This window comes from Quercus robur, chromosome 9, assembly GCF_932294415.1.
Source record: "Quercus robur chromosome 9, dhQueRobu3.1, whole genome shotgun sequence".
Lineage (NCBI taxonomy): Eukaryota > Viridiplantae > Streptophyta > Magnoliopsida > Fagales > Fagaceae > Quercus > Quercus robur.
In genome coordinates this window covers 22,532,836-22,545,162 of record NC_065542.1, presented here as the reverse complement: position 1 = coordinate 22,545,162, position 12,327 = coordinate 22,532,836, and the positions used below count along the sequence as shown (strand labels likewise).

The window sequence follows — 12,327 nt, the reverse complement described above, 5'->3', positions numbered from 1 at the left end:
TTACTAGATGAAGAGTTGTTTTGTTTTAATAAGAACAAATTATTTCACATCATCAATCTATTAAGACATTGAAATAACCCCCATTAATCCACACTTGCATTGTTCATGGTATTGTTCCACGGTTAATCACCTCCACCATGTCCACCAATCCCACAAAACCTTGTTTTGACATTGTATGTTAATCAAGAAATCAACAATCTAATATCCAAATTAATCTTTGATAATACCATTAGCTCCCAAAGAATCATGGATTTCTTTGGGGCTGCAATCTATATTTAACTTATGACTTGCAATAGCCAATAAGAAAGGGAACCATGAAATCCAGCTTAGTTGTATAGTGAGTGAAACTTATGTGTTATAAGCATAGAAGTCTAGAAGTAATTATTTCATGCCAAATGAACTAGTCACTATTCATCTTCTTTTTCCTATTTAACCTGTAAAGAGTGAAATAGAAAAAAAGGATGACTTGAAAATGTCTTCTTCTATCATTAATATATTTCAAATTATATTTTTAACTCTCTTTTTTCCCTTCCATATAACAAGTGAGAGTGTGAAATGCGAACCCAGATTTTCTATGCTAGACTATATTTGGAAATTTATTTCAACTTACAGGCCTTTTCATTTTTATCTTTTTCTAAACAAAAGATTAAAAAAAATAATTAAAAAAAAAAAAACCAACAACAGTCAAGTAGATCTACAATCATATTCATATGATATAAAAGCTTACAAACTCAATTGTGCTTCAACAGCTTCTATGACGATCAAATGTTTGAAGAGCACCTAGGTTGTGACATTTTCCATCAAAAGAGAGGAGAGTATTTGTGTTGTGAGCAACATTGGAATTCCTTAAATAGGCTTTTTTAGTTTTTAGTAATTAATTGGCTGAATTTTTGGAGCTTTGATCTCATCTAAAATAGTTTTCATATTGTTTGGTTGTCAATTAAGGAAAATATTTATTTATTTTTTATATATGTTTTAAAATTTTATCATTGAAATATACCTAAAAAGAGTAGGAACTATACGAGGAAAAAATTTCTGAGGGACTAAGATTAAATTGACCCTAAGTCAAGGACCAAAAGCATAGTTAAGCCTAGTTAGATATTTTATTTTATTTTTATTTTAAAGTTAGAATCCCTATTTACCTACCACAAATATTAATCTTATAAGTTTTATCTAACTTATTTTATAATAAAATAAATCAATACCAAATAAACCCTTTATAGTTACATGAATTCCAATTAACCTAATTGGTAAAATGTTTTCTTTAAAAAAAAATAGTAAAATGTTTTATCTCTTAAATAAGAGTAATCATCATGGAGCAGACATCATAGATTGAAAACCTATCGTAACAATTACTAGATGAAGAGTTCCTTTATAATGAGACAATGATTATTCCATAATTATCAATACACTTATGTATCAAAATAAACCCCATTAATCCAAAGGTGTGTGCTACTCATGGCATTGTTCCACAACCAATCACCTCTACCATGTCCTCTGCCAATCTCCCTAAAATTGTTGGGCTACCAATACTGCTTGTTGAATATTCTATGTTAATCCAAAAAATGAGAATCTAATGACCTAAATAATCTCTAATGATACTGCCAACTCCCAAAGAATCATGGTTGCCTTTAGGGCTGTCATGTATATTCAACTTAACACTTCTGATGGCCATATATTGGAAGGAGGCCATGAAATCCAACTTGATTGTTTCTACATAGAACATTTGTGTTATAAGCATAATAGTAAAATTCACAGGTATAATGGATAATGTTGTGAACAATTTGAGATATTAAGGTACTTAATTATTGGAAAATTAATTTATTGCAATCTAGCCAAATGTTCCAATTTCCAAAAAGCAAAAATAAATAATGAACTTTGGAAATGTTTAAATTTCAGCTTTTTTTATTTTTTACATTTTAAAGAATCATCATTTCATTTGAAGTTATCATTGACCTATAAGATTTTTAACTTCAAATCTTTGTTGTTTAAAAGTTTTTTGCGCTAGTTTATATTAGGGCATTTTTTTCAACTTACCTGGCATTTTTTTATTTTTATTTTAGGTGAACCACAAAATTTTACTAACAAACGAAAAATATGTCAAGTAGGAATATACTCAAATGATATTAGGACTTTCAATAGGCTTGTCGGGAGAAAAGCATTAAGCAAATTCCCTATGATGCAGCAATTGGGGAAAACGAACCTACATAGCTTTGGGGGTAAGGAGCTGATTGAAGCATTTGCACTAGTATTAGGCTCCTTCCTGTTTGCAAGACAGAAGAAGCAGAAACAAATACTGTTCAATGGCCCATGTTGAGAACCTATGAGATGGGCTTGGATAATTTGACCATATATAGAACAAAAAAAACTGCATGGATGCACACACAAACCAAAAAACATTACCCAGTTGGGAACTGGACACAATTCTTCAAGATGTTAAAATTAAATGCTTAAAGTCAAACCTATCAAGTTGTAACCTCTGCTAGGTTAAGTGCTTGCAGAACTCTTAGATTCGCAACTTCTGTAATACAGCCATTTGAGACACCAATACTTAGGCAATCAGCATTTCCAATACATGGAAAGGCGTACAAAAGACAAGGTTTGTGGAATATCACATATATGTTGGGAACAAAGGAAGCCCTCATGCTTGTTTCACGCCCAACAACTGACAGAGATATTCTCATCAAATTTCAACAAAAAAAAGTTGGCAACATTTTGAGTCTCACATGCAACTAGGTCACCATCCTGATCTTAAGATGTTACAATTGCAAGGTAAGTGGAGTTCGCTACCATATGATAGTGTTAATCAATTGGAGATGACGGCAATTTCCCTACAATTAAACGGATGCACGACACATCAGAATTTGGCAATATAGAAATTCACTTCCTAAATCAGTTGGCATACTTCAATCAAATACAAAATGGCAAAGTTGGCTAGATTCAGAAGACTGTTTCCATATCAGATGAAATTCAATTCCAGCAAAAGAAGCAAATTGTGTGATTCCCTTTGCAAATTGCAATTCTCTACGCAGTAATGAAGTTTAGACTCTGCAACAATTAACAGTGATAGCTGATATGATATGTGATTTATCCATTTAATAGATTACCACGCATCAAGATAAAATTTTCCAGTTATTTGCAACAACATATCCATTTAGAAAAGACAATGAGCAGCAGTACATAAAAGATAGAAATTCAAATTGCCACTCCTATTCATACAATCTAGATAAGAAGGGCAGTGAACTGAACACAATAAAAATGAAGGAAAAAAAAAATCTCCATCACATACAAGATACTGTCCCACATGAGGAATCGCATATCAAAAATCAAAAGAGATAGAAAGAAAAACTAAAATGATAATACAAACCTCATCATTTCTTTATCCTATTCTGCTTTCTGGAAGCATAAACAATGAAGCAAACACATTTAGGTGCAAATTGATACCAATTATACTTGCCTGCTATTAAGGCACAAGTTAGGCCAAACTGGTCGATCTCTATACCTATGGTTGCTAGTGCCATCCTTCTTGAATAGGCTTCCAAACTTTCCGAGCAAAGGCTTCTTCTACTTCTTATGTTGCTGCTGCTTTGATGGTAACCACTGTCAATATCTTCGGCAGAAATACCCTATTCATCTAATCAAAGCTCTCACCACCTTCCATCTTTGAGTCCACTTCCTCTTCAAAGCAGTCCAGCTCTTCTTCTCTGTGGCAAAAAAAAAAAAAAAAAAAAAAAAAAAAAAAAAATCTTTTCAATAATGCAGCTCTCCTACATCTTAAATTCAACTTCAACAGAGTGCTCTTCTCTTTCTTACTCTCATCTTCCATCAGCAAAATATACAACAAAAATCACTTTATTATTTATTTTATATAATTTAAATAGGATTATTTTATTATTATACAACCAAGAGTTTCTACAAATTTAAAAGAAGTTTTATTATGTATTCTATATTATTTAATAACCTAACCAATTTTTTTTTTAAATAATACTAATTTAAAAATATTATTATATTAAATTTAAAAAAAAATTAATTATATTTTATATTATTTTGAATCTCTTTTAATAGGTTTCTTTTTCTTCTTTTTCCAGGTTTACACTGATTACAAGCAAAATATACAACTAAACACTAGCACATGCAGATTTTTATATACCAATTATTTAGTAGGATAACTCTAATGAGTTCTTTTTAGCACACAACACTGACACAGAAGCAAACAAGGTTATGTTGACTCATTATTTTTATTGGTTTACTACGTGTGCAACAATCAATCACAAAAAAATATCCTTCTGGTCACAAAAAATAAATAAATAAAATAAAATAAAATAACTCAACAACAACAACAACATCAAATACTAATAATAATGGCCACAACCATAAAAGGTAATATAAATCTGGGGCAAAAATTATGGTTTTAACAATACTAACATGCCTACTGCAGCCAGTAAAAGCATGACAAGGGTTTCAATTCATCCATACCTCTTATGACATTCCTTATTAGACACATAGCACCATCTTCCTAGTAAGATACCACATTTGCTCCATCAAGTAAAACAAGATTCTCCATGTAAGCAGCTACATCAGAACGATAATCAACTTGATTACCAATCTCCTTCTCTTGTAGAGTTTCAGAGTCAATTAAAACATTCTTATATTTCCTCTGGAAATCACTGTTGGTAGAGACCAGCAGAGACCCTTTTTGAACTAGAAGTAAGCCAAACTTGGTGAAACTAATGAAAGCATTAAAATTTTCAATTGATAGAACACGAAGTTTATTCCAAGAATCAATCACACCATACTCCCTCATCACCCAAATTGAGCATAGCGTGCTATGTTGTTGGGCACCAATTTTAAATTTAATCATAGCCAGTTTTCCCTTGAATGATGTAATAAGTTTCAGTAAACAACTTCCTTCATCATCAGGCAGTGGTAGCTGTTTGAATTTCTCACTATTGACATCAAATGACAAAAGCATATCGGCAGAATGCCTCTCCTGTCCACCTACATGTTCTACGATTTTAAACATCCAATGTAAATGCCCACAAACAAATGGTAATGCCTTAAAAGTATTCACATTGTAGTAAAAAACATTGGGTCTCAACGAGATTCCAAGTTCAACTCTTTTCCATGAATCCGAATTTAATGAGTACACCCCAACCTCAGGGGGAGGGGACTTGGCAAAAGTCCATGAAATCCCAACAACCTTGAAGTCGTTATTCTGGGAACCATACCCAATTCCGAATGTCATAACAGGAAACTGGTTATCGGGCAACCTCTTAAATTTTCTAATACTGGGGTTCCACAAGTAAAAAACATTAGACCCTGGTGCATTATAATTAATGAAACACAATATTCCATTACATGAACCCACAAAATGGGGAAACCCAGATTGAAAAGTGAAGGGAACTCTAAACTCGGATATGGTTTCAAAGGTGCGGTCGCAAGTGAGAGTACAGAGTTGACCGCTAGAACGTGAAGAGCCAGATGAAGGTTCGGGAATGTTCCTAGGGATGTGTGTGACATAACTGTGATGATGAATATGATTGTGATTATGGAGGTGGGTAGAGATGAAATTGGGGTTGGCTATGGACGAGTACCAGGGTTTGCAAACGCACCTGAATCTTAGGAGAGATTTCACAGGTAGCTTTGATAAAATGTCCAACACGATTTCGTCTGGGAGATCATCATCGTGATTCGTCCAACGTCGCAGGATCGCTCCCCGATCTTCTTTCATTTGGGACATTTTCCAACGGAAGAAGAGACACAGAAGAGTGTGTGTTTTAAACAGTGAGCAACACTAATTTTGGATTTAATATATACTGTTCAAGCTGCCTTTTGTTTGTTTTTTTGGGAATTTTTTTTCCAAATGACCTTAAATATCAAACATTTTTGTTAGTTGTCAGGTTTCAAAACAATATTAGAAACTAACACCTCGAGTTTTTAAAACTCGAGATCCAGTTACAATTCGAGTTTTTAGAACTTGATTTTTGGTGTTTGTCATACCCTTACGTGGACAAATTTTCCACGTGGACCAAATTTAGCCACGTAGAGATCGAGTTTATAAGACTTGAAATCGGCTCACTCTAAACCTGAAACGCAGCCACTTTCAAACGCCTCACTCAAACACTCTCAGTCTCTCAAACACTCTCTTAAAGTTCAAACACTCTCACTCAAACACCCAAATCAGTCACTCTCAATCTCTCGGCGTGCAACAAAACTCACCCTCACCCCTAAATCAGTCACCTTCAACCCCTCAGTGTGCAACAAAACTCACCCTCACCCTCAAACACTCTCCTCTTTCTTCACAATCGGCTTCAGACGATCCCCTCACCCATACCTTCAAAATCCCTTTTGTCCCTACCAACGGAAGTTCAGATTTTTTCAAGTTTGAAGGTATGTTTTCTCATTTGTATGTTCATTTATAGAGAATTGAGAAATGAGGAATGGGTTTGAATGGGTTTATTGTTAGAAATTTGAGTATTGGTTTATTGTTATAAATTTGAGTATAGGTTTATTGTTGCTGGAAAATATCTATTTTCTATTTTTTTTATTCACTTTGTTCTTTCTGAATACTTTGTGTATTATCCCCAACATAGTTCTTGTTAGGCTATTTGGTCCTATAGGAAGTGGCTTTAAGTATGCTTTCTTTAGGTCTTTTGTTAATCTGTTCTGCTCTAAAACTAGTTATTCTGTTTTTGAATAAAAGCATGTTTAAATGTCTATGTTTGGTTCAAGATATTTTATTTGATGGAATTTGTACTTTGTGGCTTTAATGTCAAGAATAAAATTATATGATATATTTTTTCTATTTAGCATTTTTTTTCTTTCTTTCCTATTCAAAGTGTTGAGCCCTTTAAATTGCAATTTGTCTTGTCTTATGTGGAGGCTGTCAAAGCTCCAGTATAGGCCAGGTTGAATCATGTTTAGTAGCCCTTCAGCAAAGAAAAGGTTCAAGCTGGTACTGTGAAGAATTTTGTGGAGTTTCTGAGTGACAATTCTCACACACAGGTAACAGCTTCTGAAACTCAGGCTGGTAGTTTTCCCTAGTCAGCCGTGGGTGGTGGTGAGGGTGGGAAAGGGGGTATTAATGGTAAGAATAAATTTGAGGAAAAAATCCTGGATGGAAATAAATTCAATATTTCCTTGAAGCCCAATTTGAATTCAAATATGATTGAGCTTGGAAAGTTACGTGATAGGAGGAAGGAATGTTGGCTAGGGAGAGGGCTGACTGTGAATGTGAATGAATATGGAAAGAGGCGGGTATCTTGGGATGGTGTTAAGGGTATTAAACAGGCTGGCAAATGGGTGAGTAATACTGCCTATAATATTAACGTGGGTCTGGGCTCATCCAAGTAGAATGCCTAAGCCTCGTTGGGAAATAAAGAACCCATTTTGGGCCTAGGTCTGTCAAGCCCACCTACTTTTGAGGCTGGAGAGAGTTCATCTAGTGGACTAAAGGCTCTGGAGACTTCTTACCAGAATGGGTTCAGTATGCCAAGCTCAAGTAGGAGTGCCATGAAGGATTTTGAGAGGTCAAGGACCACACCCACCATATTGGAGCAACGTATGACGATGTCGTGGGTATCACTAGGCATGAATTCATCCTTAGCAGTGACGAAAGTGGCGAGTAAGGGCGAAGAGGACACCACGATCCCACTAGCTCAGCCACCACTACATCGACTGGACCAACGGTGGTGGCCCAAGCCTCCCATGATCAGATATCTCTGATCAATGAGTTGAGTGGGTCAAAGTTGGTGCTGGTGGTGTCATCGACCATGATATCAGAACGGGTAATGAACTCAATAGTATTGGCGCTAGTATCTTTGGATTCTCCAGTGGGGAGGAGGGTAGGGAGGAGGATTTTGTGGGTTTGGAAGGACCAGGTACTTTTGATTTTGAGGGAGCTCAAATACCTAGCCCAACTATAAGGGAATTGGTAGGAGACTTGGATAAGTCTTAGGGTAATTCCAAAGACTGGATATTACAATTACGTGATGGCAGGCAGTTAGTGCTCCCATTGTCTCTGTATTATTCTCCAGATAGTATGTTAGTCAGCTCAAGTTTGGAGGGAGACTGTGTACCAGGTAATGATTCTAGTACTTATGAAGGGTAGAGGGTTAGTAGGGCAAATGAGTGTGAGGGGCTAGTAGAGTATTTTCCTAGGTCAAAGAGTGAGTTGTGGGAAGTTAGTGAAAGGTTGAGGTCATGTGAGGGTGGTGATGAGCCATTAGTTATGGTACCTTTGGCCACGGAAGGTTCGACAGAGTTGGAGTCTAGTCATGTGAAGGAGATTGTGTGTAAGGAGAGTGGATAGTTGCCAACTATCACATTGGGTAACCAATAGGATAAAGGCTTTCAAGAAATCTGTGGGCACTTCATTGGAAGGTTTTGAGGAGCAGATTACAAGATTTTTATTAGCCATTGAGGCCAGAAAGAAAGATAAAAAGAAACGTGTGGTGGGTGATCAGACGAAGTTGGTCAAGTCAGGCTAGAAAGGTCAATGGGAGTTGAAGAATTTGTTGACATCTTTGAATGTTGAGTATGATCCAAATAAAGCAAGGAGTACAAGTTCTGAGTGGGCTGTAGTGTCTTATCAATGAATGTGAAGATTATTTCTTGGAACGTAAGAGGGTCGAATGAGTAGGATAAAAGGCTTAGGGTTAGAAACTTAATTAGAAAGTGGGGGCCAAATGTGGTTTGTCTTCAAGAAACCAAAATGGGGCTGATTAATAGAGCGGTGATTCATAGCTTGTGAGGTGGACAACATGTTGACTGGTCTTACTTAGGTTCTTGTGGAGCTTCTGGTGGGGTGTTAGTGATGTGGGACACTCGGGTAGTGAATAAGATGGACAAAGCAGTGGGGAGATTTTCGGTTTTTTGTAAGTTTACAAGTGTGTCAGATCAATTTGTTTGGGCATTTACTAGTGTTTACGGTCCTAATTTACACAAAGACAGGAGGTTTTTATGGGAGGAACTTTGTGGCTTGAGTAGCTAGTGGAGTGTCCTATGGTTTGTGGGTGGGGACTTTAATGTGGTTAGGTTCCCTTTCGAACGATTGGGGTCTAATTCTTTCACTACTGCTATGCGAGAGTTCTCCAATTTTATTTCGGAACAGGGTCTCATTAATTTGCCATTGCAAGGGGGTTCTTTTACTTGGTCAAATTCTAGAGAAGTTGCCTCGAAGGCTAGGCTAGACAGATTCTTGTTTTCTGCAGATTGAGAGGATAGGTTTCCAATAGTTTTTCAAAGACGAATGTCTAGGTTGTGCTTGGATCATTTTCCAATTGTCCTTGTGGGTGGATCTTTTCAGAGAGGGAGTATGCCGTTTAGATTTGAGAATATGTGGCTTAAGGATGAAGGTTTTGTTGATAGGGTTCGGTCTTGGTGGGATTCCTATTAGGTTCATGGTGCACTGAGTTTCATTCTGGCCAATAAATTAAAGCTCTTAAAAAATGATTTGAAAAGATGGAATATGGAGGTGTTTGGTCATGTTGAAGTTCAGATTAAAAAATTGTGGAAGGACCTAAGTGCTTTAGAGAATATGGAGGAGAGTCGGGGTTTATCAACGGAGGAAAGGGTAGAAATGGGAAGAATCCGTGATGAGTTAGAACAAGCTACTCTGTTGGAAGAAATAAGTTGGAGGCAAAAATCTAGAGTTCTTTGTGTTAGGGAAGGCGACAGGAACACTAAATTTTTTCACCATATAGCTAATTCTCATAGGAGGGTTAATTCTATTGTTATGGTGAATGGGGTGTTGTCTTCGGACCCGGTTGCTATAGCAAATTATATCTCTCAGTTTTATAGGCAGCTTTATTTAGAGGATGTGGCTCATAGACTTGTCTTAGATGATGTGGAGTTTCTAGTATCTCGATGGAAGATGCAAGTTCACTAGATAGGCATTTTGAGGAAGAAGAGATGTTTGGGGTGATCAATGACTTTAATGGTGACAAGGCACCTGGCCCAGATGGCTTTTCAATGGCATTCTTCCAGTCTTGTTGGGGTGTTTTGAAAACAGAAATTATGGTTGTATTTCACAATTTCCATACTTATGCGGTGTTTGAAAAGAGTCTTAATGCCTCGTTCCTTGCCCTTATTCTCAAGAAAGTGGATGCTGTGGAGGTCAAGGACTTTCGGCCTATTAGCTTAGTTGGTGGGAATTATAAGATTATTTCTAAGGTGTTGGCTAATCGGCTTTGTAGGGTGGTGCATGGGCTTATTTCGGATTCACAAAATGCTTTTGTGAAGGGTAGACAGAATTTGGATTCCATCCTGATTGCTTCTGAATGTATTGATAGTAGATTGAAGTCAAGAGTTTCAAGTGTGTTATGTAAATTGGATGTGGAGAAGGCGTATGATCATGTGAGCTGGGATTTTTTAATGTATATGCTTCAGCGTTGTGGTTTCTCAAACAAATGGAGAAAATGGATAAGGTATTGCATTTCAACTGTAAAGTATTCCATTCTAATCAATGGTAGCCCCTCTGATTTCTTTGGAAGTTCTAGGGGGCTTCGACAAGGGGATCCTTTTTCTCCGTTGTTGTTTGATATTGTGATGGAGGCATTAAGCCGTATGTTGGATGTGGCTGCCTCCGCCGGGCAATTCTCAGGTTTTTCTGTGGGTAGTACGGCTGGTTCATCAGTAATGGTGTCTCACCTTTTATTTACAGATGACACTCTGATTTTTTGTGAAATTGAACCTCCTCAAATTGCTAATCTGAGGGCAATTCTTGCTAGATTTGGGGAGGTGTCAGGGCTTCATATTAATTTAGGGAAGTCTGAGCTGGTTCTTATTGGCGGGGTACACAATTTGGAGGCTTTGGTGGGTCTGTTAGGGTGTGGGCAGTCTTCTTTGCCCTTGAAATATTTGGGCCTTCCATTAGGTGCAAAATTTAAGGATTTATCTATTTGGAATCCTATCCTAGAGAGAATGGAGAGGAGATTAGCAGGTTGGAAGAGAATGTATTTATCTAAAGGGGGTAAGGTGACACTCATTAAAAGCCCACTCTCGTCTTTACCTATATACTTTCTTTCCCTTCTTCCTTTACCAGGGAAGGCGGCAAAGCATATGGAGAAATTACAGAGAGACTTTCTGTGGAATGGGATTGGTGGTGAACCTAAAATACATTTAGTTAATTGGGCCAAGGTTTGTAGGCCTTTGCAGGTGAGGGGGTTGGGTATAAAACGATTGGGGAACTTTAATTCTACCTTGCTAGGTAAATGGTTGTGGAGGTATAGCATGGAGACTGATGCTTTATGGAGGAGGGTTATAGAGGCAAAATATGGGAACATTTGTGGTGGTTGGTGTACGAAAAAGGTGACAAGTCCTTATGGGGTCAACCTATGGAGATACATTAGAAGTGGCTGGTTGAACTTCTCTAAACTCCTTGTTTATGATGTGGGGGATGGTACTAGAGTGAAATTTTGGAAGCATGTGTGGTGTGGGGATTGTACTCTCCAAGAGGCCTTTCTAGAGCTTTATCATCTTAGTAGGTCAAAGGATTCCTCGATGGCTGAAGTTATGGGTTGGTCTACTGGGAGGTTTCACTGGAATGTGCAATTTCATTGTCCACCACAAGATTGGGAAGAAGAAGCCTTTGACCAGTTTATGGGGTCTATTCTTCGACAGTGCGGGGGTTTGGCCCTAATAAGGTTTGTTGGAAACCAGCAAGGAATAGAGGTTTTGAGGTTAAAGGTTATTATAGCTCCTTCTACCCTCCTACTCTTGTTTCCTTTCCATGGAGAATGATATGGCAATTGAAGGTTCCTCCAAGGGTGGCTTTCTTTTCTTGGTCTGCTTCCTTAGGTAAGATCATAACAATAGACAACCTTCATAAAAGACGAGTGATGGTGCTTGACTGGTGCTATATGTGTAAGAGGTGTGGGGAGTCGGTGGATCATCTTCTACTTCATTGCTCCATAGCTTAGGAGTTGTGGTCCTTGGTCTTCTGCTTGTTTGGTATTCAACGGGTTATGCCTCATAATGTTCTTGAGTTGTTTGAGGCTTGGCAAGGAAAGTTTGTGCGACATAGTCATATTGATGTTTGGAGACTAGTGCCTCATTGCTTGATTTGGTGCATTTGGCGTGAAAGGAATGCTAGAAGTTTTGAGGGTTGTGAACGCTCTTTGTTGGAGATTAAGTCTTTCTTCTTACACACTCTCTTTGAATGGAGTGTGGTTTTTTCTCATTTTTCTTGTTCTTCCTTTTCTTTGTTTCTTGATCGTTGTTCTTTTGTTTCCTGATTTGTGCCCCCATAGTACATCCCCAATGTACTCGGTTTGGCAATCTTTCTATTATTAATAATATTCTTACATTATTTATCAAAAAAAAAAA

At 37.1% G+C, this 12,327-nt stretch overlaps 1 protein-coding gene across 13 annotated transcripts in view; it reads right to left on the bottom strand.

Annotated features, from left to right (window-relative positions):
- The window catches only part of LOC126699621 (F-box/kelch-repeat protein At3g23880-like), a 55,083-nt gene extending 49,302 nt beyond the window's left edge, over window positions 1-5,781 (bottom strand). For 9 of the 13 annotated variants that reach the window (XR_007646841.1, XR_007646838.1, XR_007646837.1 and 6 more), the window contains exon 1: window positions 5,201-5,781. Coding sequence is in view for 3 of the 13 variants with exons in the window: in XM_050397555.1 (XP_050253512.1) it covers window positions 5,201-5,740 (540 nt within the window). In the remaining 10 variants the exon portion in view is untranslated. Of the gene's footprint in view, window positions 1-2,407; window positions 2,832-3,367; window positions 3,705-4,476 lie in introns of those variants that run through there. The other 4 variants (XR_007646846.1, XR_007646845.1, XR_007646847.1 and 1 more) reach the window with 4 other exon arrangements.
- Between the last annotated feature and the right edge of the window lie 6,546 nt (window positions 5,782-12,327).